The sequence below is a fragment of the Botrytis fragariae genome, assembly GCF_013461495.1.
Source record: "Botrytis fragariae strain BVB16 chromosome Unknown tig00000037, whole genome shotgun sequence".
Taxonomy (NCBI): domain Eukaryota; kingdom Fungi; phylum Ascomycota; class Leotiomycetes; order Helotiales; family Sclerotiniaceae; genus Botrytis; species Botrytis fragariae.
The window spans coordinates 459,441-486,687 of record NW_023500990.1 but is presented as its reverse complement, the minus strand read 5'-3'; the positions used below and the strand labels follow the sequence as shown (position 1 = coordinate 486,687).

Sequence of the window (27,247 nt, the reverse complement as noted above, 5' to 3'; positions counted from 1 at the left end):
CTAAATCTAAAATCAACTCTATCCACACATTGAATCTTTCAAACGACGATCATGACTAAGACAACCATGAAAAAATCAATCCTGAAGAGGGCAGCCATGAGAAAGGCACTCATGAAGAAGAAGACCGGGAAGAAGACGGCTATGAAGAAGTCAACCGTGGAGAACACTATCATGGATGATACAATCATTGCTATGGATAACATGGATATAGATATCCCTACTTCAAGCTGGCTCACACCAAGTCAATCTCAGGCCTTCAAGGCTCTCGAATGCTCAACCGAGGACGATAGCTTCTTTGCATTTGAGTTTCTTCCTCTCGAGGTCCAGATCATGATCTTGAAGTACGCGTTTCCTGAGAAGCGTCTCATCCGAATGGGATTCAGAACTGAATTCAACAATTTCAACATGATCTTGAATTTTCAGATGCTACCTGACATGCACCTCGCACCATTGCTCAATACTTCTTGGCTATTCAATACAGAGGTCAACAAGGAATTCAAAAAAGTTGAGCTTCAGAAGTACTCCAGAGGTATAAAGTCAAAGCTTTACAATGCATTGTACGACGAGAATTACTTCCCTCCCAACTATTTCTGGGATCGTTGTAGACGCAACATCTTCTATGAGAGAGGATCCGGATACCGCTCTTTGAGCCATGTATATATTCGACCCGAGACTGATACATTGATCATTGATTATCGTCAGCTCTTCATCCTCTACTTCGTCGGTGGGTCCATTGACTTGTCAAATGTTAAGCATATCGCCCTCGCCAATGTAAGACCATTTCAATGGGATTGGCCACACTATCGTCTCCAAGAAGATGATGTTGATCGTCTGATACACGGTGTAATCAGTGTCGAATGTCCTCATCTTAAAAAATTAACATACATCATTTCAAACGAAGACCCGATGACCGAAACGCTCATTGATATAGAAGAAGTGATTTTCGACGTCAACGATGAGTTCTACTATCAAGATTTCGAGTATGAAGATGGATCGTTGCACGAAGAACGTCCCTATAGTTTGATGCAAACAAAGGCAGATGTGGATCATTGCTTCAGAAGCTTTCTTAGACAGCTTGACTCTGGATTTAGACTCAAGGACGATGTTATGAATTTCTGGAAGGTGCACGCACCGGGCGTAGGCATGATTGCGCGATTTGATGCAGATGCAGATTGGCGTTTACGTATGAAGCGTTGTCCAGAGCCTAGGTATCATTTTGTGGGATTCGATACTTACTTGCCCGCTCATGCTGATTGAACGATTCTGAGTCCGTATAAGGGATTGGCACAGATCTTTGAGGGAGCACCGTGGTAAATTGGTCACTTTTGAGGATGGAACGGATATTAACGGGAAATTCACCTGGAAAAATAGCTTTACAAGCGAACAAATTGCGGGGCGCAGAATTCCAGTCGGGGTTTTAAGAACGGATTCAGCGCCCAAATAATTCGGGAAATTAGGGTGGGCTACTATGGCATTGAGGCTAGGTCTGACATGAACGGACAGATGGAATAGATAAAACATAGCATATCTTCACATACTTTTATTTCCTTCGCTTATCTTTACACAACCAAAAGAAAAGAAGAAAAAAGCAGTTCGTTAATTTAGCTAGTCTCTCCCATCAACACTGAAACATATTTACACACCATATTCTTGTAACTGTTCCTTAAGTGCAATGTACGACATACTAAATTCTGTGAGATTCCCCATTCTGCCATTTTTGTGATTCAGCTGCGACTAGCAGGCCCATTCATTAATTTGTGGTTATTGCTTCCAAAAGGGGGTAATCGCGTATCTTACTTAGCTTGAGACTTGTAAATCAGTTGTACTAGTAGTTATCTCTTGATTCCTTTTACGTATAGTTAAAACACGAATACTAATGCACTTTCAATGATAGCAGCGATTGTCCAAATGTTATTTTATTGATACTTCTTGGTCCTCGGTAATGAATATTTGTCCTTTTTTGATACTTTGAGAGGAGACACAATTAGGTAGAATTGAAGAGGTGTGTTTACTAGCTCTGTGATGTTCGGTTATCATTACAAGAGAATTATTATCCAATAGAATCGTGCGCTCACCCAGTTATCACTACATGCACCCAAGCTCAACTCTAATCTGTATCCACTTGACCCCTCATTTGTGTCCTCTTTGTTCACTTGTGTCCGTTATCATACATTGTATATCTTTATCATTCATCGTGTACCAAACATACCCGTAGGTCTTTCGAATTGAAAGTCAAACCCATATTTCTACACCAAAATGTCTGGCGCCAGCAATCCAGCTACGAATTTCTGTGATCTGCCTACGGAAATTCGTCGTGAGATCTGGAAATTTTGTTGTTCTGAAGAAAGGATACTTCACTTCAAAGTCGATGCAAATGTCCGACTACAGGAGTTTGACACTTATTGCCTTCAATACCTGCCTCCACCCAAATTCTTACGTGTCTGCCAAGAATCACGAGAAGAGACATTAAGGATTTACCAAGAGTCGTGGAGTAGTAAAGAAAACGAGCAAAACGATGAGGCGATTGGTTGTAGCATCTCGGGTCGCTGGTGGAATCCATCTATGGATATCATTTATGTTCCATACTGGCTTCCGATCCATTCTACAGACAATCCCAATTTGAATCCAGGCGTGAAAGATATGAGTTTCCCTCTTGATAATCCATTTTTCCAAAAGCGAATGAGTGCGATGCAGCATCTTGCAGTTTCGACGAAAGCTACCGGGATCCGGTGGATTTGGGAAGAATCTATAAGACACCATGAGCCATTCAGCTGGCTGAAGCTAGCGACATGGTTAGCTGAGTTTTCAAATCTAAAGACATTCACATATGTTGTCGATTATTACACATATCGTTATAAGGAACAGGGACCTCGATGGATTGACCATCCGGATTTTGCAATAGAAGGAAATTGGCGAAGTCACTCGGCAAGATGGGATATGACACCGTCTAAAATTATTGCGGAACTCGAGGAGTGTTTCGAGCGTATCAGGTCGGAGAGAGGAAATACGAAATGGAAGCCTCCGAGGGTGAGGATTGTATTAGATGAGGAGGATCAGGAGGAATGCTATTCACGTGAGGCTCGTCTTCGACGGAAGAATCCAGGGTCGTATGAGCATGGTGCAGCGACGGTGGACATGGCAGTTGGAAGCCAGTAAGAGCATTGCAACAACACGCCTGCCGATGCAGTGGGCTGGAACTGAAAGCTTGATGTGGTGGCAACAATTGGAAAAAGAGGATATTGGCGTTAAAGAAGGAGACTACGAGAGACTCTTTTATAAGACTACGCAGAGGGTGTTGGATGGTGTCAAGGGAACAATATATTGGCTTTCGTTCGATAGATTTTACAATATGCATTAGGGAATCTTTCCAGAATCTCAAGTATTATTCATTTGTTGTTGATTTACTCTTGAATCTGTGATCTTGAGGTTTTTGAATACTACTTGTGACAATTTAATACTTGACCAATAACGATAAATCTACTGCTCTCGAACTAACATCGGTATCGGTGTCGGTGTTGTTCACTCACATGCGCAAAAGGATTTTGATTGGTGTATGGTGGGGTTGCTAGGGTATTTGGGTACCGTAAACAAAAAACGTAAACAACTCAACTGCCATTTTTAATTTAAGAACAACTCCATTTCCAAATATTACGACAAGAACATTTCGACAAACTACTAACCGCCACAAGAACCTCACGATGTCTGCTTCTGAGGATCTGATCGATTTCGACATAATTGAGAATCAAAAAGAAAACATTCAATCATTACCACAAGGACGATCCGCAAGGAATCTCGCAAAAATATTCTCTCCATCACCTCTACAACCCCTCTCAACGCCCACACCATCCGATACCAGAAATTTGAATGATGCAGTTAGAGAAGAATATGAAGAAGAATTGGCCAATATTGGTGAATCAGACGACCCTTTAGACATCTATGATCGATATGTCAAATGGACACTCGATGCATACCCCTCCGCACAAGCAACACCCAATTCACAACTTGCCCCTCTTCTCGAGCGCGCAACGAAGACCTTCCTCAATTCTCCACAATACAAAAATGATCCACGATACCTAAAGCTATGGCTTTCATACATACGATTCTTCTCCGATACACCGCGCGAAACATTTGCGTTTCTAGCTCGTCATAACATTGGTGAAGGATTAGCATTATTCTACGAAGAATTTGCAGGGTGGTTGGAAGGTGCTGGCAGATGGGTACAAGCGGAGGAAGTTTTTCAGATGGGTATTGATAAGGAGGCTAGACCGGCACCACGTTTGTTACGCAAATTCAACGAGTTCCAGGAAAGATTTGCTGCTAGACCAGACAGCAGTGATGAACCTTCATCGCCCGCATTACCTACAGTTCGACCAGCTCTTGCAGCAAAGATAGACCCATATGCTGCAGTTGCGCCGGCTCCAGAGGATCCTCAAGCACCTAGACCTTCTGCGGGTGTAGGCGGCGGTTCAACGACTACGAAAAGTGGTAAGCAGAAGTTAAAGATTTTCTCGGATGATGAGAATGGATCTGCACCGGCAATCTCTGCATCTCCAGGTGCAGGTTGGGAAAGCATAGGATCATTGGCAGACCGAAAGAAGGAAAATAGGGTTGAACCCAAGCCATGGGTTGGAGAAACATTAAAAGCGGGTGGAAAGAAGAGCAGCACCAAGATGGCAATTTTCAAGGACGAGGTATGTTTTTCCTTCCGTTCTATTGTCCCTTGTTTTGCATATGTTGATGATCATAGGACTAATTTTTGGCACTTGTGGCGCTATGTATTTCAGTCATTAAAATTACCTCAAATCACAATTCCAGAATTGCAACAAGTGACTATTAATCCTAGAAATGGCAGAAGTGAACGAATTTTTGTTAATCTTGAAGCTGTGTATCCTAGTCCGGATGAAATTGGGACGGAATTGAGCTTCGAAGAGTTACGTGCTGCTCATCGTGGATGGTTGGATAAGTCGTGGGAACCGGAATTGAATGTACCATCGGAGCCAATGTCAAGTGAACCAACTCAAGATTCTAATACGGGCATTGAAACTATTACACAACAAATTCCAGAGAAGCTAGTTATTGCTCGGGATTCCGTGTTTTCCAGTGAGAATCGCAAGGAGAAATTTGCAATTGCTCGGGATCCCGTACCTACGGATGAAAATCGGCCAGAGAAGCTCGTTATTGCTCGGGATCCTGTATATACTGACGAAAATCATCGACCGGAGAAACTCGTTGTTGCTCGAGATTCAGTATATCTGGATGAGAATGGAGCAAAGAAAGATCATAATAGGGAAACGAAGCATAGGAGGATGAAAGTTAAGGAGGTTAATAAGACGCAAATAAGTGAGTATTTGAGTATCTATGGTAATGTTGAAAGCTAATAATCTGTAGTCAGCGCCAAACTTTCTTCGCCGACGGGGAAGAAGATGAAAAAGAGAAAGGCATCGAAGGAGCAAACGATGACGCTTCATACTAAAGCAGCCACGGATGAAATTTACGACATCTTTAACCAACCCCTCAAACCAGCAAATGAAGAAGAAGAAGAGGAGGAGGAGGAGGAGGAAGAAAGTGATGACGACGATGAAGATATGACTGATGGTGATTATACAAGTGGCGGAGAAAGCACCATGACAGGGGGACTTCATGGTACTAGTGAAGCTGGTGATGATGACGAGACTACGGATGTAAAGAGTGAAAGCGAGTGGACTGAATTTACAGCGCAGAGGCCTGCTCCAGATATGGACGATGAAGATGGAACCATAGCCTCTACCTTCACCGATGGAGAAGATGAAGAGTTTGAGGCTATCAAGGTTGCCATTCCTCGTGATGTCGAAGAACACGATGATCTCGTGACTCCAATAGCCGAGGACGGACCGTTCAGATCAACGACAAGTTTTGTGCCAATACCACCAGAAGATTATGATCCACCAACTCATCCATATCGAGACCCTGCTCAAGTTTCTCAAAATCGACTTCCTTTCATGACCCCAATCGTTGAGAGAACTGAATCCTCGCTTGGATTACCAACAATCAGGGGTCAGAAACATTACTTTAATTCTACCACTAGTCCTAGCAGAGGTAGTGGATCAAAGATACAGGTTTTTCAAGATGATGATGAGGATGAGGAGGAGGAGGATAGCAGTCCGTTGAGAGAAATTGTTAATGAAGCCAAGCCCATCGACAGAATTCCGCAACCACAATTAGGCAAGAAAAAGCCTTTATCAAATTCGACAGCATTCGCCAAAGAAATTGCACCTAAAGGTCCTATTATTCACGATTCCCAATGCAATCCGGTTGATGAAGGTATTCGACAATTAATATTTGAGAGACTACAACCTCCTCTTAGCTCTTATGAAGGATTTTCTCAGCACGACGAGACGAGAGGCCAGTCAGCAGAATTAAAGAAGTATGCCAAAGCAGCTTCGAGAGCAAAAGGTTCAAGCGATAGAACTAGTATCACAGCACCCCCAACCCTGGAATTCCCCGGAACAGATAGACAGTACACATTGAAACGAGAACTTGGCGCCGGCGCATTTGCTCCTGTGTATCTACTCGAAAGTGGAAGAGAAGATGCCGAGCAAAATGAGAACGAAACTCCGGCAGTCATGGGTAAGGGAGCTTTTGATCACTTTAATCGCAAATCATTAGAAGCATTAAAGATGGAAGATCCACCAAGTGCATGGGAATTCTACATCATGCGCCAAGCGAAACGAAGATTGGGAGTTTCCCGCCCTGCAGAAAGTATTCTTGATGTGTACGAAATGCATCTTTATAGAGATGAATGCTATTTGATAGAAGAATATAGAGATCAAGGTACTCTTCTGGATATCATCAATATTTCCCGCGCAGATGCCAAATCACCAGGTGGTGTTATGGATGAACTCCTCGTTATGTTCTTCACCATCGAATTATTTCGCACAATCGAAGCTCTGCACTCTAAAGGTATCCTTCACGGCGATCTTAAAGCAGATAATTGTCTCGTTCGATTCGATTCTCTCTCGGATTCTGATATCTGGAGTCCTAAATACAAGAGGGACGGAAGTGACGGTTGGAATAAAAAAGGCATTGCGCTCATTGATTTTGGCAGGGGAATCGACATGAAGTGTTTCAAACCCGACGTTCAATTTATCGCGGACTGGAAGACTGGTCCTCAGGATTGTGCGGAAATGAGGGAATTGAGACCATGGACTTATCAAATTGATTATCATGGATTGGCGGGTATTATTCATAGCATGCTTTTTGGGAAATATATCGATACGATTGCTGAAAGACCAGGTGATTCGATTGGTGGAATGGGAGGTGGATTGAGAAAGTGGAAAATCAAAGAGGGTCTTAAGAGATACTGGCAAACTGAAATCTGGGCAGGGGTTTTCGATATTTTGTTGAACCCGCAGGGATATGTGGATGGAGAGGAAGGAGGAAAATTACCAGTGCTTAGAGGAATGAGGGTTATGAGAGAGGAAATGGAGGAGTGGTTGGAGGGGAATTGTGAGAAAGGCGCGGGATTGCTTAAAGGGGTTAAGAGGTTGGAGGATGGGGTTAGGGAGAGGGCTAAGAAGAGGTAGACTTTTGAATTGGGAAAGCAGTTGCTTGGGTATGGGGTGTTACTAGGGCATGATATGGTAATTAGGAAGTAGGGGAGTATGGAGTAGGATGTTTCTCCGGTGGAGTTTGCAGGGTATATCCGATCTATCTATCGTAGTTTCAAACCATGGCGTTTCGGTTCATCGGTTCATGGTGAGTTATCAATCCCCTTGTGTGGCTCTGAGACTTTGATGGATAGAGATAGATGGTAGGAATTTTTATGATAAGTTTATGATAAGTTTACGATTTATGATGTTTTGTTCACAACGAAGGATCCAGACCAGTGGAATGTGTGTATTGTTGACTATGTATATTGAATTGTCTCAAGCTATAATCGAATTACGAAGTAGAAGTGGTATATATATGTATATATATGCAGCGGTAGCGCATGTGTCACATCTTTCCAATCTGTTTAATATTTGACCTTTGAATATCCATTGCATCTTGCCTATTCTTGCCACGGTTAGAGTTTGGATGTGATATGTATTTATCTTGATACTATATTACTTTCCTGCTTTTGCTTCTGCTTCTCCGTTTTGTCTATTCTGATTCTACTTATCGTTCTCGGTTCAGAACATTCCTATCTATACCCTTACATTTTTTTCGAAGTCGATATTGTGATTTGGAGTGCTATACCTGAACTCAATTTAATTGTAACTATGATCCTTTTCAATTCTTCATTCATTTAATTACAGGAGAATTTTCCATCTTTTTTGCTCTCTCCTCTCTCTCTGTTGGTAGCGCTTTTTTTATTCCCTTTATTTAGCATCCCGTTTTTTTGCACTGCACTCCTCCTTCATTGTACGTACCAAAGGTTCTCGTAATTTTTGTGTACCTTAGGGCAGACTTGAAGTCTTTGTGATTATTGAGGTATGTATGGTTAGTTGGTCATTTATCTCTTTCTGTCTTTATGAGAATATAATGGAGAGAGGAGTACGATACGTAGGGGGATGGATGATTTGTAACAATTCATCTCGCTTCGGTCTTCCGCTATTATTGATTCCTTCGGGGATGCATTTAGGGGGGGAGGAGATGGTTTATTGGGAGTCATTAGATTCTCGATATCTAGAGTCTTATTGTTGTTGGTAAGGATTGATTATTAAGATTTTTATATGATTTTGTAACTTTGATGAGTATAATTGTTGGAATTTGATAATAGTTGTAGGGTTTATGATATTTGAACTCTTAATAACTGTCTATCCATTAAGACTTTATGATTTTAATCTCAAAGTAGAGTTGTATAATATATATTATCGTGTTCATAACTCCATGAAAAGCTATTTTGAGGGGTTTAAGTTTGGGTTATTGATGAATTTATATACTTAAGGAGTTCATACTTTAAGTATTTCACTCTCGTTTTAAGTTTCATCTCTTTCAGTCATTGACTTCTATATTCCGTTCACTTCCACTCTAATCCCTACTCTAATCTTATATCTGGATACTCCGAATATCTTTTTCTACTTTTTAGAATCGGGTGTCTGTTGATATACAATCTTTTTCTTGGGGATCACTACTTCTCTTTTCTTCTTTTCCTCGTCATTACTCCATCTGACTGTCGCTGTACCTTGATTATTGACTAGATTTGCCACCTTTCTTGTCGAAGGACAGGAAGATTCCATTTGCTTCTGCCCGCCTCTCGGAGGTGCTGGTACATCAAGACACCCCCTTTGTGTTGGCAGGTGCCTTTCTCCAGCTTTAACCTAGTTTTCGTTAACTGTCATTCTTTATATATTCAAAACACCAGGATAATAAAAGAAGAGGAAAGGGAAATAAAATCATACATTAGCCTGACTCATTTTTTTCTTCATGGAGCAGCTTGAGCTTCCCTATATTTCATTAAGGCTCTTTTTTAAACTTTAAATGTTTAAACAGATTCTTGTTAGCCGTATGTATTTATATCTTCAAAATAGGAAAATAATAAAAGGAGAAGGGAAAAGGAAAATAGGTTCATACATCATCCAAAACTGGTTCCACCGTAGAATGCCTACTGCTTCACTCAGCTAATTTCGATGTGAGATAATATTCGGCTGGCTTATTGTAGAAATAGTATTGATGCGTTTTGATAATGATGAAAAAGAAAGTGTTGTGAATGTGTCTTCATGATTTATATGCACGATGTTGGATGATTTGCCTATCTTCCTATTCTTCATCAATTCGAAGTTTTTCAGATGGAGTTTGTAGACGTCTCGTAGGCAACAGTTTACAAGGTGAAGAGTTTTTGATTCCTGAAATCCTTAACATCTAGATTACTAGGCGACTGGCTCGAGGAAATATTAGCACCCGCACATTCGTTCGCTTATCTCATTTAGTTCACCGAGCACCACCAAGGGATTTCTTATCAATGTGATCAAGAAAAACACAAATAAAAAGGACAAGCGAGGGGTCCAGGTTGTTTCTCTGGAGAAAGTGGTCGTAAAGAACTTCTAATTTGAGAAAATATCGACCAGAGAAACTCTCACGGCCGAATTTTGAAACTAACTGTAACCTCAGATTAGACCAAAACGAAGACCTTGCTGCCTCCGACAATTTTTTTAATGTTGGGTTGTAGGAGTATCAATGGAATGAAACGTAAGTTAGGGGCCAAGAAAAGAAAACACGGGTTTATGAAAAAAAGAGAGGGGATGGAATTGGATAAGCGAAAAACGAAGCACGGGGGAGATGAGTGAGGATTAGAGCGGGAAGAGATGAGAGATGGTCCTAATATTGTGATTCGCTCGAGCCTTCCATTGCATAAGTTTTAGGGTAATACAAATATCTTCAGATGCTGCGACTACTAAATCAACCTCGTTGACTCTTAGAGCTAAATTGAAGATCTTGAAGGAGAACATGTAACCACATTTCCTAAATCCTTGTTAATGAGTTCGTAATTTGAAATTTTAAAGCTAAATTTCATTTTATTAATACGTATAAGAAGAGATGTTATTGTGTTCCATGATGTAACATTAATTTGGTGCTCTTGGATATCAATTATTTCTTTCTTTGAGCATTTGAATCTATCAATGTGTATGATTCTCACAGTCATAAATTCATCAGCATCTCAATTGGAATTCACTACTTACATGAAAGATACATGTCACAGTTGATTTATCATATCCCTAATCAACTTTGAGCAGTGCTCGTTGAAGTTCGGATGACCTCGGTATGCAACTCTGAGTTATAGTACTCACTGTCATAGATTTTTCTGTTTTGGATATATTTACTTAAATTAATCAATCAATAGGCAAAGAATAGGTAAAAACTTGGAAAGGCAGTCAATTTGTCTTTTAACTTGATTCGGAATTTAGTAATCTTAAGTCTACTGTAATTTCAAGACCCAAAACACTTAAAAGATTTCCACTCTCCGACCCCTCATCTTTTTACACACAACAATCCGATCTTGCAGATAAATTGCATCCAAACATAGATCACCTACATCCCAACCTTACTTGATTCATCAACATAATCATATCGAACAACAATATTCAGTCAATCACTGAGCAATACCAAGCTTAACAACAAATCCAAACTTATCATCACCATGTCTTCTTATTAGACCTCGAAAAAAACCGATACAAACAAAGGGTTGGTAGGATCGAGACTCCACACCTTAAAAATATCGGAAAAGGCTTATAAGGAGCGCATGGGACATCAGTAGATGAATTATCGAATTAGAATTTTGATGCCCTGTGTTTGGAAGGAGAAGCGGTTCTGTGTGCATGGTTGATGGGAGCAATTAATGGTCTGGATGGATGGGTTTCGTGCTATCTATAACTACAACAGGATAACCACAACAAGATACGATCACTCAAGTAGGACGCATGGCTTGTAGCTTATGGATATCAATCAGTTCCTTCTTAAACTAGTATGAAACTCAGAATACAAGCATTATTCTAATTTGTATTTGAATACTTCATTTGTTACATGTATCTGTCAGGATTTGACGTGATCTTACTTCGTGACATCGAAACTTCATTGTCCCTATTTCTTTTGAACAACTGAAGCTCTACGCAAACTTATGAGATTAATGGAGGATAAAAGTGAACTCATATATCTAGAGAACAGTCCATCCATAATCCATCCAACATCCCGAAGAGCCCGAATCGCAAACCATTTAACACCAAAGAAGTTACACAAGCGAATTCTTCACGTCGATTTAAATTGTAGGTAGTATTTTTCTACCCACCTTGCAAGAAGACTTCAGAAACTTGAGATTACTTTTGGCTCATACTGTACATTTCTGTCCAAAGAAAATTGAGCTAATAGAAGCGACAAGGTTTCACGAATGAAATTTCACCAATCATCTCTCACACAACAGGGAAGGGAAAGCGCCCTGAATAAAATTTCATTTGAGGATCTATATATGTAAATACCTTGATGCACCATGCTCATCATTATCATAACCAAAAGAAAGGAAGAAACCCATTTAAATGTCAAAAGCCAACTTAATGAAAACCGATCTCCCCCAAGATAAAAAAGAAATCATGAATCAAAAACACGAAACGTTATGCAAGCAACTCTCCCTACTCTACTCCCGGGTCTTGCCCTCTATAATCAAACTCAAATTCATATTGGTTCTTCGCTTATGTCTAGAAAGACCTCCTTTTAATAGAAGGATACTTGTATAAAGGCGTATATGTCGCCTCCCCAGAGGTTTTGGAAGAATACCCAGAAGGTGCTGGAACACCTGTGATCCAAGGTCCAGTCTTGGTGATGTAAGTATCAGTAGGAGCCGGAACGCCGGTGACATATCCAGTTCCAGAAGGAATGACTGTGGAGTTACCGCTGTTCTTTGCTTTTTCTAAGAAAGCATCGAATTTACCAGCGGGATTGATACCAAGGACCATGCCAGCTTGGCAATGTGACTTTGGGTTTGCTTGAGCACAGTGGAACCAAATTGGCTTGTTTGTATTGACGATGAAATCGCGGGTGATATTGGTAGCGTTGGTGGGGTTAAATTGGTTGAAGCTGGTATCAAAACCGCCGTTGAAATTGCAGGGGGTGTTGAAGTTGGATTGGGTGACGGTGTGGTTTCTGGCGAGGAATTTGAATCGAATGATATCACCCACTTTGGCGTTGATTTGGTTTGGAGAGTAAACATTAAGACCTTTATCGCCTACAGTCACATGATGGATTTCGCCATACGAGTTATCGGTTTCAGTGCTGTGAGGTGAGGTAGTTGTAGTTTGGATGGGAGGAGTCGGAGTATATGTGATGTTATCGGTTACAGTAACAGTATTTGTCACGTGAAAACCATCAATGATGATGATCGTGATGTCAACAATGTTCACGTCGATTACAATGTCGTTCTCATAGGTAGCGACGGTACAATGCTTTTCGTTCCCGGTACCGGTTGGGTAGACCCAGATCGTTGACTTGCTCTCGCCATCATAATTGACTGAGGTTACCGTGCCATCTGCTGTGGTAACATAGTTTGATGTAATGAGGTAGCCTGCAGTGGTGGTAGGGCAATATGGTCCAGAAGCTCTTTCTGTGATTGTGACTGTCTGGGTGACAGTGGAAGGGGGAGCGCCAGAACACACAACTGGGATGGTTTCGGTATAAAGCTGAGCAGAAGCAAGAGTCAAAAGACTACTCACGGTGGAAATGCTTGAGAACTTCATTGATGAAATGAAAGAGAATGAGATTGCGGAAAATGATGGGAAATAAGGACAAGATGAAAGTTTAGAAGATCGAAACAAGAGAGAGGATCTAACGATTGTGGTAAGGAGAAACTGAAAATATGAAAGTAAGTAGGAAATTGAACAAGGGGCAGAATGAGATGAGGAATGAAAATGTAATGGAGAACCTCCGTCTACTTATGTGAAGTTGTTTTCGGGACTTCAGTATTGAAGTCATGTTCTTGCTATTGTAGGGCTGATATCAGAATACATCACCAGCCTCTCGCATAGAAACTTTTCCGAAGGCTGTGTTCATATCTAGATTCAATATCTCCTATCAAACCAATGATCATTGGCGATGAGGAGCCTGTTGATAAATTGTTTGGTCGAAGATGATTGAGGGTCACATTCCGCTGCTCACTATGTCAGATCGTAAACCTCAGATGAACGTCTCAAAATAACATGATTCTGAAGATTTTGGCCACTCAGCCCCGAGATTGGCTTTGAGTGGCGTTTGGTGTGAATGCTCTAAGTCAGCACCCAGCATAAGCATAAATACTTGGCTCTCGGCCTTCTGTAGGACAAACCGTATCATTGGAAGAAGGAAAACAATAGAAACGTATTTGACAGGTGAGATTGATAGATTGCCGAACAGAATTTACTGCGTTGTCGTAATGAGCGCGGTCAGCACTCTCATCACGAGATTTGGCATGCGCTATCATGAGATTGGATTCCAGGCAAGATAAATACCAATGTATTCGAGCTCTAAAATGGAGTGTGGAAATCGCTTTTCCGAAAAGACTTTGTAGGTTGCTTTTTCTAGACAGAACACACGGATTTTCAGATCATAATGCAATTGAATATGTCATGATTTTATTGGCGTCGGACTCAACGACATTTCAGCACTTGTCGAATGTGATTAATCAGTCAAACGATCGAATCACGTCACTCACGTTCCTTCATTAAATTGTTCGAGCTGGAAGGAGGCCGTGATTAGTGAGAATGGCATGACGGATGCCGATAAAATGCAAGCCGTTTGGTTGTCTCGTACATATCATGCAATTCTCAGATGACTACAAATCTCGTGATTTTGTTCTGAATAGCTGACAGCTCTATCGAACGAGTCTAGAATAGTAAGATCCTGACACCATTCCAATTGATATGAGTCGTTGGAGTGATGACAGCCATGCTGAGTCGTGTGTGAGACTTGGTGCTTGGCGAGAAGGACCCCAAATGTTCGCTATTGACATAGACATTGAGGGTTACTGAGTGAAAACACCGGCGCTCGGAGCTCTGGCGAAAAATATGTGATCCCAAATGATAGCCGTTTGGTGGTCAAAATATTATTCCGCTCATATAAACCACAATGCATAGTGTTTTTAGACTCAAAATCGAAGTGGTTTGGCCCTTTCAGCTCGAGAGTCGGGATTGAAAACATAATTATCACAAAAAAACACGATCTTCAATTCAACATTATCGTTCGTTGTTACGAAAAAGGCATCAGAAGAATTAGATTAACTGTCTCTCGATCAGACGTATTCAAAGCAATGCCGGAAATTCAAAATGACCACGTGACTCTCGTGCTCCATTCTCAATGTGGGTATAATCCGACAAAATTCTGATGTCTCAGATCAAAAGCTTAAATCATCCAGGTTTCTAAAATAAGCTTTGGCAGACGTACGCCTTGACCCACACATGTTTACGACGAGAGCTAGATCTTTCCAAACATTCTTTTTCCCTGGTCTTTCAAACTTCGCCCAAAGTACGAAGGTTAGATGATTGTTGCATCAGACAACTGAAATCTGCAAATATTCTCGGTTATTTACCACTACATTCATCTTGAATAGGAGCGACTGATATTGGGTCACTGGAGAGTAGATAATTGCTAATAAATTACTCGAGTACGCAATGATAGACTGCAAAAGCAAACCCTGCTTCTCTGGCAATAAGAATTATCAATATCTCTTGTCTCAAGCCTTACATGGAAACCCCTCGTAAGTTTGAAAGGATCTAGCCTTATTGATATGGATCCTGATTCATCATCGGATTGATCACATCCCACATAAATACTCCTTGCGTTAGCGTGAAGCCGCGTAAGTAGGGGTTCTAAAAGTAACTATCAAAAGTAATGTGGGTTCATATAAGGTCAAAGTATGGGGTAGCTATTTCTCTGTCAACTTTCTTTCGTTTGTATTCTTCTCTTTTGGCCGTATTGCAGCGTTCCCTTCCTTCCTTTCGAGATTTCAATTTGGTTTTGTGGGTAAGGAGTATATGTAGAGAAATTGGACTTCTGATAAGTGTTGAATATGTCTACGGGTTTGGCATCATGGAGTTTCGGGAATCGAATGAGACCAATGGTAATAGTTGGTGTATTCTTGAGTCTTGTCCTTGTTTACGGGTACGTTACAAGCTTCCTCAGCTGTGTCAATAATTTATGACTTACGTCTGACCCTGTCTTTCAGATTAGCATATCATTTGGACCATGACGAACTTCAACCGAAACTCAAACCCCTCGACGCCGGGCCTATTACAATTGTCCAGATCGAAACGATAGAACATACGGTGACGCATACCAGTACATCGATTTCTGTTTCTACAAAAACCGAATACGCTTCACCAACCTCTACTCTCGATCCCACAAAACTAGCATTTATGGTGGAGACTCGCCCACTACCACATCTACCTCTTCAGCTCACACATATGACAAGCGTCATTCCACAAGAGTGGACCTTCAAATTCATGGGAAGCAACACATCCATCAATTATCTACTTGGTTTCCACCACTTGCGAGAACTAGTAGCCTCAAATAAACTCACACTCGTTCCTCTCCCATCCCACTGGGATGTCTCAAGTCGTGAATCTATATCTCAGATGTTCACCGACCCCGAGCTCTATAAGTCTCTTTCTCCTGCCGAACACCTCTTAGTCTTTCAACCCGACTCAATATTTTGCACCAAAGCACCAACTACTCTGAACGATTTCATCAAGTATGATTATATTGGAGCGCCCTGGTCTACATACTCTACTCATGGTGGCAACGGTGGTCTTTCTCTCCGTCGCGTATCGTCTATATTACGATTACTAGAAAAGGAAAGACGCAAACCCGGAGATGGAGCACTTGAAGATCTATGGCTCAGTACCGGACTGAACAAGCTGGAAGGAAGTAAAATGGCAAATGCAGCAGTGAGCAAGACTTTTAGTGTGGAAAGTGTTTGGGACGAAGCGCCGCTGGGTTATCATATCGGATGGCTGGGTGTACACCATGAGCAGGTTAGTCATCTCGTCATTTCTTTTCTTAATTTTAATCCCACTGGCAAACATGTATTGTTTCTTATGCATCACTTCCATGGTAAAATTAGCTTTTGTACTGCCGGTCATATTATTTCCTTTCCTATTCATCCACTTTGTTTCCCTCCCAAAACCCAAAACAACATAAGAAACTAACACCAACCCCCACCCAACAGATCTGGGATAAGCCTGACTACGTTTCCCACATAATGAACTACTGTCCCGAAGTGAAAATTATCTTGGGTATGAAACTAGATAATGACAAGCCTCAAGGCGTTTCCTAATCTTGCACTTTTCTCCTCTCATCAATCTATTTCCATGCTGTTGTGTATTGTGTATTGTGTATGATGGATATATTTTATCTTCCTATCTATGAAATAATGTGTATGAAAACCTGAACAAATAAATTACCTAAACAAGAATCAATACAAAAGCCAAAGAAAAGAAATTCCAATCACAAAATTTAAATCTCAGGTATGCGGTCTCAATAATCCACCATTGCCACTCCCATTTCCATTCCCACCGCTCAAATGCTGCGACGCATGATGCAAATGACTCCCATGTGGACTCGGCTGCGGAAGCCCAATATTATTATTATTCAACCGATTTGGCACTGCTCCCTGCACATTCTGCACTTGTATCGCATGACCCGGTTGCGGAAGAATGAGATAACCTGCTACATTTGCGTTCGCGTTTGCGTTCGCGCCTTGATTCCCACCTCCTCCGCGGCCACCTCCAACTCCTGCGTTTCCGGCTATTAATGCGCCTCCTCCTCGAGTTGAATGATATTGCACTTGCGCCTGTCCTTGACCTTGACCATTACCTTGAGAATGTCCATGAGCCGACAAATTCCCCACCGCCGACCCACCATGTAGAGCCCCTACACAGAGATGTTCAAAAAGTACTTCTCTCTTCGCCGTCTTTTGATCTTCATGAACGGGCGCGCAGATTCTGCAGTCGCAGGGAAGATTTCTAGTTCCATATTTTGGAGTATTTTGATTATGCGCGAGATGAGCCATGAAAATTGCGAGGGCTGCTGGATCAGTAGAGCGGTGACGCGTTGCTACTGGGAGATCGTAGGTGGTGAGGAGGGTGTCTAGAGTTTTTGCTAGGGGAGAGTTAGAATTTTTCTTCTTAGGGCGTGGAGATGAGGTTGTGATGGTGGAGGTTTGGTGTATGTGTGTGGAAAGGAATAACAGAGATTCAGGTATTGTGGGGGGTAGGAAGGTGCTATGTGATACTGGAATTTATGAGAGATATAACGGATAAGTAAATGAGGAAACAAACTATCCATAGCCAAAAAGTCTCTAACTTTCAAAGGACATTGAAAATATTTCGGATATCGTCCTTTAGCATCTAGCTTAGGATGGACCTCCGCGTTGAGCATAGATGCTCTGATGATACCATTTGCCACCTGGGCGCACATATTTACTCTAAGAATTATAAGTTAGTTTCTGAGAAACTCAGAGTAGAAAATGGATAAAAAAGAAAAAGGAACCAAAGCAGGAAGACAGACCTTCTAATCTCTTCTAACAAACCAGGTTTGCTTTTCTGTGTTGGCTGATTATCCGAATCCGAACTCGAGTCCGTAATCATAGCCGCTTGTCCATTTCCTCCATTTCCCCTTCTACCACTACCAAGTGCACTCCCATTCGCTGCTCCATTATAATAATTATTTTTATGTCTGCCTCTTCTTCCTCTCCCCTGTGACCGACTCCGCGAGCGATGTCTATCAGTTCCAGCATTTGCTTGAACGCTCAAATTAGAACTAGGATTTCGACTGTTAGACATCAATCTCGCTATACTAATCGCTGTTCCAGGCGACAAATTAATTTGTAGATAGCGATGTAAAACGTCGCGGATGAGGTCTGCTAGAGGGATATTATTCAAATTGCTTTGGTTATTTTGTTGATTATTGGCGTGACTATGAGGGGGGTGGTGTGCATGGGAGTGTGGAGAAGGAGAACGAGAAGGAGAAGAAGAAGGAGAGCGGTGTCGATGGTTGTGATTGTGATTGTGGTGATGATAAGGATGGGGATGTTGATGAGGGTGATCGGGGAAATTCATGTTCCTTTTAACTTTTGGGAGCGGGACTAAAGCAAGGGTTTGAGCTGGCGGTGTTACGATTCGGGGAGGAGGAGCAGGACCAAGAAGGTGGATATGGGTGTGTGGTGGAGATGGCTGCCTTGGTGCAGGAAGGACGACAGGAGGAGGTAATACGTGAATATGATGAATCGTGGGAGAAGGTGGAGGTGAAGGAATGTATGGTGGTGAAAGCTGTTGGACAAAATGTATGTGTTGTCTTGGTGGTGATCTGGGACGAGGAAGAGGTAAATAAACTTCCGGCTCTGGCTCGACAAGATGAATTCGCTGAGCTGCAGGCTCTAATCTACGTCTCAAGTCCGAATCAAAAGGAACTCGCTGAAACGCTTGAGGGTGAAAAAGCTCAGGCTCAGGTTCAAACTCCAGTTCCGGTTCCGGATAGTATATGGGACTGATAGGACGAAGTTGTTCGTAGTTCTGTCCCGGAGGAGGAATTATAGGCGCAGGAAGAGGATAGACAGGTGTTGGAAGGGGATATCGACGACGAGGTCTTGATAAAGCGAGGGAAGCAGGATTGATATATCTTTCCTTTTTTTGTCTTCTCCCGGGGCCCGGGCAAAAGAGACCCAGGCAGAAATCAAGCATATAGGAATATTCTGAGGAGAATTCTTGCATAAGAAATGAAGATCCATGACTCTGATTTATACTCAATGTTTGCTCATTATCGTGATACAAAGGTGAAAATGTAACAGACAGATGCCGACACGATTGGTAGTTACTAGCCAATTCAGCAGTTTTTCCGTAAATATTTTCATCCATGTGTACATCAGCGGACCAATGGGATTTATTTATGCTAGTGAAGATTTGGCATATGCGTAGGAAATTGTTTGTGTAGGACAAAAAGACCTGGACATCGAGGCTGGCCGAAGAAAAGTTTAGCGACGCTACATATGTTTGCTCTATCATATTATTTCAGGGCACCAAAATTAGGCTAACGAGAATCATGAGGTGACTTTTTCAATAAAATGACTGAGTAGAACGAATAGATACGGTTCTATGCAAATGCCTCATTGATATGATGATAGCTGGGTCAGGTATCATCCTCAGAAGACTAAGGGATTTGTAGGGATGCCGTCCATCGCCTCATTCTAGGGCCCAATATCGCTATTTCACGAAACTTCCGTCGATGACTCACGTCAAGACTTCTCAATGGTAATGCATTTAACATGAATATATGCCGTTTCTCCATGTAGCCACAACAATAACTAATCATGATTGCGCAGAAAACGTCCTGTTCGTCCCAGACAGGAACGAATTGTAGACAATATGATTGTTCGGAGCAAAAGGGAACTTTCCACTTTGTAAATGTACTACGAATCAAAAGTGTCAGACTACAAGATGTGGCGAATAGTCAGTGAAGTCATGTTCCACGCAAGAGAAATATACGAACCAAATCTCCCCTGGGGGAACAATGAAGAATTTTCGTAGATTACCAATATTAATATACTACTATATAGTAGAAAAGACGCTATGTAGTCAGACTCTTATCCAGGCCTGAAACTCCGGGTTACGTGGATAGCTCAATGTGAACAGCCACCATCTTCAGATTCCTCGCCATCGCTCTCCTTCGCGCCTTTCTTGCCCTTTTTTGCTGATCCTTTTTTGAACATTGAATCAAGAGTCTTTTGTCCCTTTTTGAGGACTTCTTGCTTTTTCTTATCAGCTTGGCCCTGAAACTTCTTCCGTTCATCTGCTCCTAAGTTCTGTAAGCGTTGCTCTTCTTCCTTGAACTCTTTGCTTTCAGGATCTCTTTCGAGTAGTCCCTCGAGTAATTTAATTTCCTTAGCCCACGTAGATGGATCCTCGACAGTCTTTCCCTTCGCATCTTTCTTCTCAGTTGGTGTTTCGAGAACCATAGGCATATCTTGAAATGGTTCAAAGTTTACGACATTGTGGAATGCTCGAAGGCCAAGAAAACCAGTACCGATGTTGGCGTGTAAATCTCGATTTGATGCTAACGGTGACTTGCTATCATTGAGATGCAAAGCTTTTAGGTATGGTAATCCAACAATCTTGTCGAACCCATCCATAGTCTCCTTGAAAGCTTTGGGTGATCTCAAATCGTATCCTGCAGCAAATGTATGACATGTATCTAGACAAACACCAACTCGGGATTTATCATCAATAAGAGCAATAATGTCCCGAAGGTCTTCCCATGTGGAACCAATTACATTTCCAGCTCCTGCCATATTCTCCAACAGTGTGATTACCGTCTTTGTCGCTTTGTGAGCTTTGTTCAATTGGGTCGCGATACGCCCGATTGCTTCCGGTCTTGGATTGCCACCTGTACTTCCCGGATGAAAGTTGTAAAGTTTTATGCCTAACTCTTCACACCTTTTCAGATCGTCCAGAAAACAATCGTATGCTTGCTTGGCTTTCTCTTCGTCTGGTTGCGCTAGATTGACTAGATATGAACAATGTGGAAGAACGAATTTCGAGGCATCGTATTTTTGTTCTTTACATAAAGCCTTGAATTGATCGCGAGCTTCAGAAGCTAAAGGAGGATTGACCCATTTCCGTTGAGATTTGAGAAACAAAGCGAATGCATTGCCACCGATACGTAAAGAGTTATTGACTGAATTTTGGACGCCTACGATGAATATATTAGAGGAGATCTTCGCGCCGTGAAGGAGGATACACTTACCTCCTGCACCACTAACATGAGCGCCGATATGTATAGCCTTTTTTAAACTCGAAACCAAAGTACGTTCTACCAATGGCATAATTTCAGCTTCTTTTTCTTCTTTTGTTTTCCTCTTTTTCGTAACCTTCTTCTCTTCCTTGTCCTCTTCGCCTTCGTCCTCCTCTTGCTTGAGTTTGCGTTTCACGGGAGCTTTTTTGTTTGTGACCACTATAGCCTCCTTCTTCACATCAACGGTCTTAGCTGTTTTCGGGAGATCAATAGCTTTCTTTTCTTCTTCATTTTCGTCTCCGTCTTCGAAATTGCCACTATCTTCTTTCGCTTTGCTTCGGATGCTGTTCGCAGCTAACTTTGGAACCTCGGTATTCTCAGTTTTTATATCTTTTCCACCCTTCTTGGCTGCAGCAGACGAGGCTTCAGTTCCTGGAACATCTGCAGTTGCAGTATTAGCATTTCGACCGGATCTTCGAGGAGGCATCGTTGCTTGCGAGTGACGTGGTTATCTTCAGTTCTCAAAGCTCACGGCTGAAGATCTCTGAACGCGTTGAGGAAATAAAGATTAGCAAAGCGCGTCTCGCGAAGGCACGTGATAATACATTATCTACATTTATTTGTATGGTGCCTAGGTAGGCATCCCATGGACAGCCTGGTGGAATTTCACGGCGTATTGTAATAAGTATTAGAAATAAACATTGTGGCTAAATGTAAAAATATTAATAAGGGTATCTATTTGCCTTCTGTGTAATAACTATGGTCCAGCCTTCCTACTCTCGACGATCTTCATGACATCCGCAGCACTATTTGAATCCCCCTTCCTCTTCTTCGATCCTCTTTTCCTCTTGGATTTACCTTCCCCTTTCTCATCTTCATCATCGTCTTCCTGACCCCACGCTGATAGCTTGACTTTCGTCTCGTCAAAATCAGCTTCGTCTTCAAATCGACTACTTCCGAATCCCATATCCATGTCCTCCATATCACGATCATCCTGTTGGAGCATCTTCTTCCGCCGCGCTTCCTTTGCGGCTTCTTCTGCTGTTTCGGGAACTCTGGATATAGGGTTAAGAGTTGAGGCTTTCTTGAGGGCGGCGAGAATAGTCGGATCACTGAAAGCTTTTGGCTTGGTCTCATTGTATGTTGTTTCAGGTTCGGATTCGCCAAAGTAGTTTCTAGGTTTGTTAGGTCGTGGAGGTGGTGCCATACTTCTGGACACAGCTGGCTCTTGCGGCGAATCTTGCGGCGAATCTTGAGGCGAATCTTGAATCTTGGGCTTCTTTCGTTGACTATCTTCCGTGACTTCTCCGTCTTCAGCTTCCGCATCTGATTCTGAATCTCCGTCTTCAAGCCCAGCTAATGGATCATAATCATCTCCCGCATCGTCGAATATATCGATATCTTCTTCTTCTGGTTCTGGTTCTTTTGGTATTTCTGGAACTTCCATACCTAATGGTATTGCATCCTTATCAGGCATTAGTAGACCATGCCCTTTCTCCACTTCCGGTTCCGCCTGCAGTCTCCTAACTTTCCTCTTCTCGTTTCCATTCTCATCAACAATAATGAGAACCTCCCGCCCTTTCCCGTCCATTTCAATCCTGCTTGTAGATTTTGGAGCTCCAACTTTTTTGAATCTTGCTCCTAAAGACGGCTGAGCTGCCTCCTTTGCCGCTTGCCTTGCCGCTTTCATCTCTGCCAGAATCTGATCCCTAGTCCTTTTCTTCCCCGGAATCAAACTTGGTGGTGCCATTTCTCCCTTCTTTCTGCTCTTCTCCTTCTCAACAGCAACCACGTCTTTTTCCTCCAACCTCTCAAACTCGTCGTCCAGATTCCCTGTCTCTTCAGCATCATCTTCGTCTTCATTATTTCCGCTCAAAACATCTTCACCCCTCCTAACCCGCTCCAATAACTTGTAATCCAGCCCTTTTACTAAATGCGTGCTTTGAACATCACCACCCAATATCTCGTCCCTCAATTTTAAAAATGTAGACTCGTCAATCTGTTGTAATTTCATCATTTCCTCCAGCGCCTTGACTCTGGAGGCTTTATCATCTTCATCCTCATCAATGCGCTGTTTGGTGCGATCGGTATATCCAGCTGCGAGTTTCGAACCTTTAGGTGCGGCGACTGAGCGAAATTTCTTTGGTTGCGAAGGATTGTTAAGAGCTCGTTGTTCAGCCACTTGACGTGCGAAATCAACACCACCTACTGAGCGGCTAGTATATCCGTTAGTACTCACTGTATAGCTTCACGCAAATGGACTGTTCGAGCCTTACGGTGTCATGGGTATGGAACTTCGCATTCGAGAACCAAGGGCAGATGGTGTTGCGCCATCTCGTCTGGGAGTTGCGCCAATGCTTGAACTTTTGTCTCCCGTTCCAGCTTGCCTCGCGGGCGTATCTAGCACGAGTTTACGGAACTGTTGATTATTCATAACGATTGTGGTTTGGATTGCCGAATTTCAAAAAATGTCCAAGTCGTGAAGCTGTCGCTGTGTAGGTATCTTTGGCATGCGGCAATATTGACAGCCCATCTCACCGCCTTAAATGTATTAGGTAACCCACCCGCATATCTTTCTCAAACATAACATAATTACTGTTGGGTACACACAAGAACTCATCTCAGCTACTTCAGACATGTATATGAATCTTGATTTATATTCATTCTATGATGAATTTGGAATTCTGCTATCTAAAATATCGGATATGAGTTCAAGAATTCCGTAAGCACTACCAATCCGTATCCTACTTCCTCCCTTTCAAGAGATGAAAGCAACTACATTTCGAAGCTCCATACTACATCCTTTGCACTCTCCCTGGGTACTATATTTACCATAAACTCCTTCTTTGGCGGACCTGTCTGAGTAGACATGTTTTCGAGATCTTGACCTGGATCAGTCCAATCATTTCCGTTCGGAATGATATCAAATCTCATCGCAAACATTCCTGCGAAAGCTGCAATGATATTTGTCACAATTCCTTGACCTGGGCACCTGTTCGCTCCTCCTCCAAAGACGCGGAATGCGCTTGCAGGAGTCTTACCGTAGAATCGATCGAAACGAAAGGAATCTGCCGTCTCTCCCCATGCACGCTTGTCAAAGTGTAGTCTCTTGTTAGCGATGATTACCAGGGAATCTTTCCTAAGTAGGTATTGTTGATCTTTGCCGACAAACGTGTCTTCCATAACGAGACGGGGTCCAGTACCAGTTGATCGGTATCTCAAAGTTTCTAAAATCAAGGAAGAAAGGATTGGTAGTTGAATCAGCTTCTGTAGATCGATCTTACAAATTGTCTCTCCTTGAGCCGAAACTTCGGATGTTGTCAATTCTCCTACTTGGTTCCGAACCTGCTCGAGAAGATTGGCATCAGAAAACAAATGATAGATTACCCAAAATGCCGAAGGAACTGTGTTGGACAAGGCCGCAATATTGATCAGGTTTTCATTTTTCGCTAGGTCGCTGTGACGACTGTCCGAATGATCAACTAACAATTCAAATCTATTTTTCATGAGATCTGATCCTCCAGTTTGTCCGCCGCTCGAGAAGTATTCTTGGAATCCCTTTACGACTGCAGCTCGACCGCGTACAGCTTCAGTAGCGATGATGTTCGATAGAAAATCCGGTAGTAAAAGTCTCAATGAACCGTCAGAGAAAGCCCTGTTTCTGTTAGTACTCATTTGGTGCGGAGGATGTTGCGTGATGTTGACTTACCAAAATCCTGCTTCGACCTCTGGATCCCGGTAAGGGTTTTTATCCCCATACAAACTTTCTGTAATGACAAGGGTCAATTGGTGTTGCAACCATTCTAATAAGTTGACCTTGTTGTTTTGATTGTTTTCGGCTGGATTTGCCCAATTATCTAGCTGATTCTTCGTAGCTAGTGTTCCGATACGAAGCATTTTTTTTATGGACTCCGTGGAAGCGAGTGTACCCTGAATCACCTTGATTCCTTGAAGCATTAGACTTGGATTCTCTTCTGAGGACATATTAGTGTGCATCCTTTCTGCCGCAGCTTGAGTCAAGCCAGCCAATTTCACTGTGAATTGTGCCTCCAACTCCCACAGCGAAACTGCTTTATATTGACGATGAAGAGATGGAATGAAGTCGGCTGAAGTAACGATATGAATGTCTTTATGGAGCATGCTGATAGTGAAGATTGGAAAATCCCATTTTTGACTGTTGAATTCAAAGAAAAAAGACTTGTTAGTACCTGAAACCAATCTAAAGACACAATGGGGGAGTTTAGTTTACCTCAAAAGATTGTAGTATTCATTTCTGTGTCGGAAGAGACCCATAAAATGGCCAATGAATGGTATAGTTGAGGGAATGCGAACTGGCTCCATGGAGTTGTGTTCAGACTTGCGGGGTAAAATTGCATTAACACAGAGTATGACGATGCCCAAGGCAAGGACATAATAAATTTGAGAATTCTCAATCATCTTTCCGAACCGAGTATTGTCCGAATGTTTTCGCTGCTTATTGATGCACAACTCGTATGTGTGTGTGTGAGAGATCGTTGAGCTAAATGTAGGAAGAAAAGGGATGTCTGTGAAAAGTTGTTTACTTTCAAAGAATCGTTGGTCTTTTAAAGTAAATGCCCTGTGCAAACAGCATCCTGCTGAAGAAGTAGTACTTACTAGAGATGTTCTTGGCTTTTTATGAAAGAATGGATTCTTTGAAGAAGAAAAAACTTTCCTATACGGCACAATGCATTGCCCTAATAGTACAATTTCGTTACTCATGACCGATAAAATAGCACCCAGTTGTCTTTAACCGAGGGACCCGCTCATTATACACCAGCTAAAATTAAAATGAGCTGTATTGTTACAGCCAATCTACTCTCGATTCACTTCGTAGAAATATCAGCTACTTGCAAATTATCCGGTCAGTCGAAGTATGCGAGGTCTTCCTTTGTTTTTATCATCTTGTTAACCAATTTGCATTCCACTTCCCCTTCGTCCTTCTATCCAATATCATGCTGGAATCTTGTTTACTAAATATACCATATACGATATGGAAGTCTCCATTTGATGTCATCACTTCATATTTATATATTCAGAAAGTACCCGATGATGAGTCAACAATGTGTGAATTTGTATCACTGCCTTTTCAACATATACTGACTGAGCGATCTAGCAGAAAAGTAAGCCCAGGTGATACTAAATTTTCCACATACAAATTTTTTATTCACTCTTTTTCTGAATCTCGTCGAATGATTCTTCGGAGACTACTAGTCTGGTCGTTTATCATTTATGCGCATTTGCCAGATCGGACAAATCGCATCTCACCCTATGCGGTCTTGATTCACTTTGGTGGTGAGATTCATTACTATGGTGTGCACAAACAACTACGACGGAAATATACAGCCAATTTAGTAGATAATTTGTCTAATTTCATCACATACAGACGGCGATATATAAAATAATCGTGATCTCGCGAACCGGAGATTGAATGGGAAGGTTGGTCCAGAAATTTATATTTCTTGTCATTCCTGTGGTACTTTCATTACTGGAAAAACGATCAGGAGTAAAATGTAAGTTCTCTTGTTAGTTGTGTGAGTTTTAATTGTATTTGAGTGTTCCTCTGATTTCCTCGTCTGTATTCTGTGTGGAGGAGGTGAGTAATTCGGAAGTTTTTGAAGCAAGCTTCGTGAGTAGGTGTTAGTTCCGTGACAATTTTCTTCAACAATTATTCGGTATGTTTGACCTGACCCGTTACAACCATTCTTGAAACAGAGTTATGTTATATTCATTCTGTTGTTTAAGGTTCTCTGCGGCTTCATAATACTATTTTTGGTCAACGCAGATGGTAAAGGTGTAGTAGTGCATATCGGACGACTTCATCAAGCTATCATAGGTTTAATTGAGGTCAATTTCTTGAATGGTTTTGACATTGCAAGTACGTTCATGCCTTTAAAACATCTATAGTTTCTATTACATGTTTTCAACTACCTCTGGTTTGGTAGCTCTTTCTATTTATTGCATCACTCTTTCGCGCTTGCTTCAAAAATGCTACGATTCATGATAAAATCATTTCATCATGTGCTCT

At 41.9% G+C, this 27,247-nt stretch overlaps 7 protein-coding genes across 7 annotated transcripts; 3 read left to right on the top strand and 4 right to left on the bottom strand.

Annotated features, from left to right (window-relative positions):
- Positions 1–51: 51 nt before the first annotated feature.
- On the top strand, positions 52–1,257 carry Bfra_011486 (uncharacterized protein; the record flags this gene model as incomplete). The annotated part of the gene is made up of 1 exon (XM_037341812.1): positions 52–1,257. The coding sequence occupies one exon, from the start codon at positions 52–54 to the stop codon at positions 1,255–1,257; it is 1,206 nt and encodes a 401-aa protein (XP_037194669.1).
- Positions 1,258–2,256: 999 nt separating this feature from the next.
- Bfra_011485 (putative checkpoint protein kinase protein) lies at positions 2,257–7,562 on the top strand (the record flags this gene model as incomplete). The annotated part of the gene is made up of 5 exons (XM_037341811.1): positions 2,257–3,152; positions 3,205–3,292; positions 3,690–4,691; positions 4,785–5,340; positions 5,389–7,562. The coding sequence occupies 5 exons, from the start codon at positions 2,257–2,259 to the stop codon at positions 7,560–7,562; spliced, it is 4,716 nt and encodes a 1,571-aa protein (XP_037194668.1).
- Positions 7,563–9,038: 1,476 nt separating this feature from the next.
- On the bottom strand, positions 9,039–9,377 carry Bfra_011484 (uncharacterized protein; the record flags this gene model as incomplete). The annotated part of the gene is made up of 2 exons (XM_037341810.1): positions 9,039–9,281; positions 9,363–9,377. The coding sequence occupies 2 exons, from the start codon at positions 9,375–9,377 to the stop codon at positions 9,039–9,041; spliced, it is 258 nt and encodes an 85-aa protein (XP_037194667.1).
- A 2,769-nt stretch (positions 9,378–12,146) lies between these two features.
- Bfra_011483 (uncharacterized protein) lies at positions 12,147–13,181 on the bottom strand (the record flags this gene model as incomplete). Its single annotated transcript, XM_037341809.1, has 1 exon — positions 12,147–13,181. One exon carries the CDS (start codon positions 13,179–13,181, stop codon positions 12,147–12,149), a length of 1,035 nt encoding a protein of 344 aa, XP_037194666.1.
- Positions 13,182–15,484: 2,303 nt separating this feature from the next.
- Bfra_011482 (uncharacterized protein) lies at positions 15,485–16,750 on the top strand (the record flags this gene model as incomplete). The annotated part of the gene is made up of 3 exons (XM_037341808.1): positions 15,485–15,576; positions 15,641–16,448; positions 16,643–16,750. 3 exons carry the CDS (start codon positions 15,485–15,487, stop codon positions 16,748–16,750), a joined length of 1,008 nt encoding a protein of 335 aa, XP_037194665.1.
- A 186-nt stretch (positions 16,751–16,936) lies between these two features.
- Positions 16,937–19,328, bottom strand: Bfra_011481 (uncharacterized protein; the record flags this gene model as incomplete). The annotated part of the gene is made up of 3 exons (XM_037341807.1): positions 16,937–17,574; positions 17,754–17,899; positions 17,983–19,328. 3 exons carry the CDS (start codon positions 19,326–19,328, stop codon positions 16,937–16,939), a joined length of 2,130 nt encoding a protein of 709 aa, XP_037194664.1.
- A 761-nt stretch (positions 19,329–20,089) lies between these two features.
- Positions 20,090–25,638, bottom strand: Bfra_011480 (putative dna-(apurinic or apyrimidinic site) lyase 1 protein; the record flags this gene model as incomplete). The annotated part of the gene is made up of 8 exons (XM_037341806.1): positions 20,090–21,159; positions 21,214–21,693; positions 21,979–23,417; positions 23,478–23,620; positions 24,034–24,546; positions 24,589–24,856; positions 24,911–25,375; positions 25,451–25,638. 8 exons carry the CDS (start codon positions 25,636–25,638, stop codon positions 20,090–20,092), a joined length of 4,566 nt encoding a protein of 1,521 aa, XP_037194663.1.
- Positions 25,639–27,247: the final 1,609 nt, after the last annotated feature.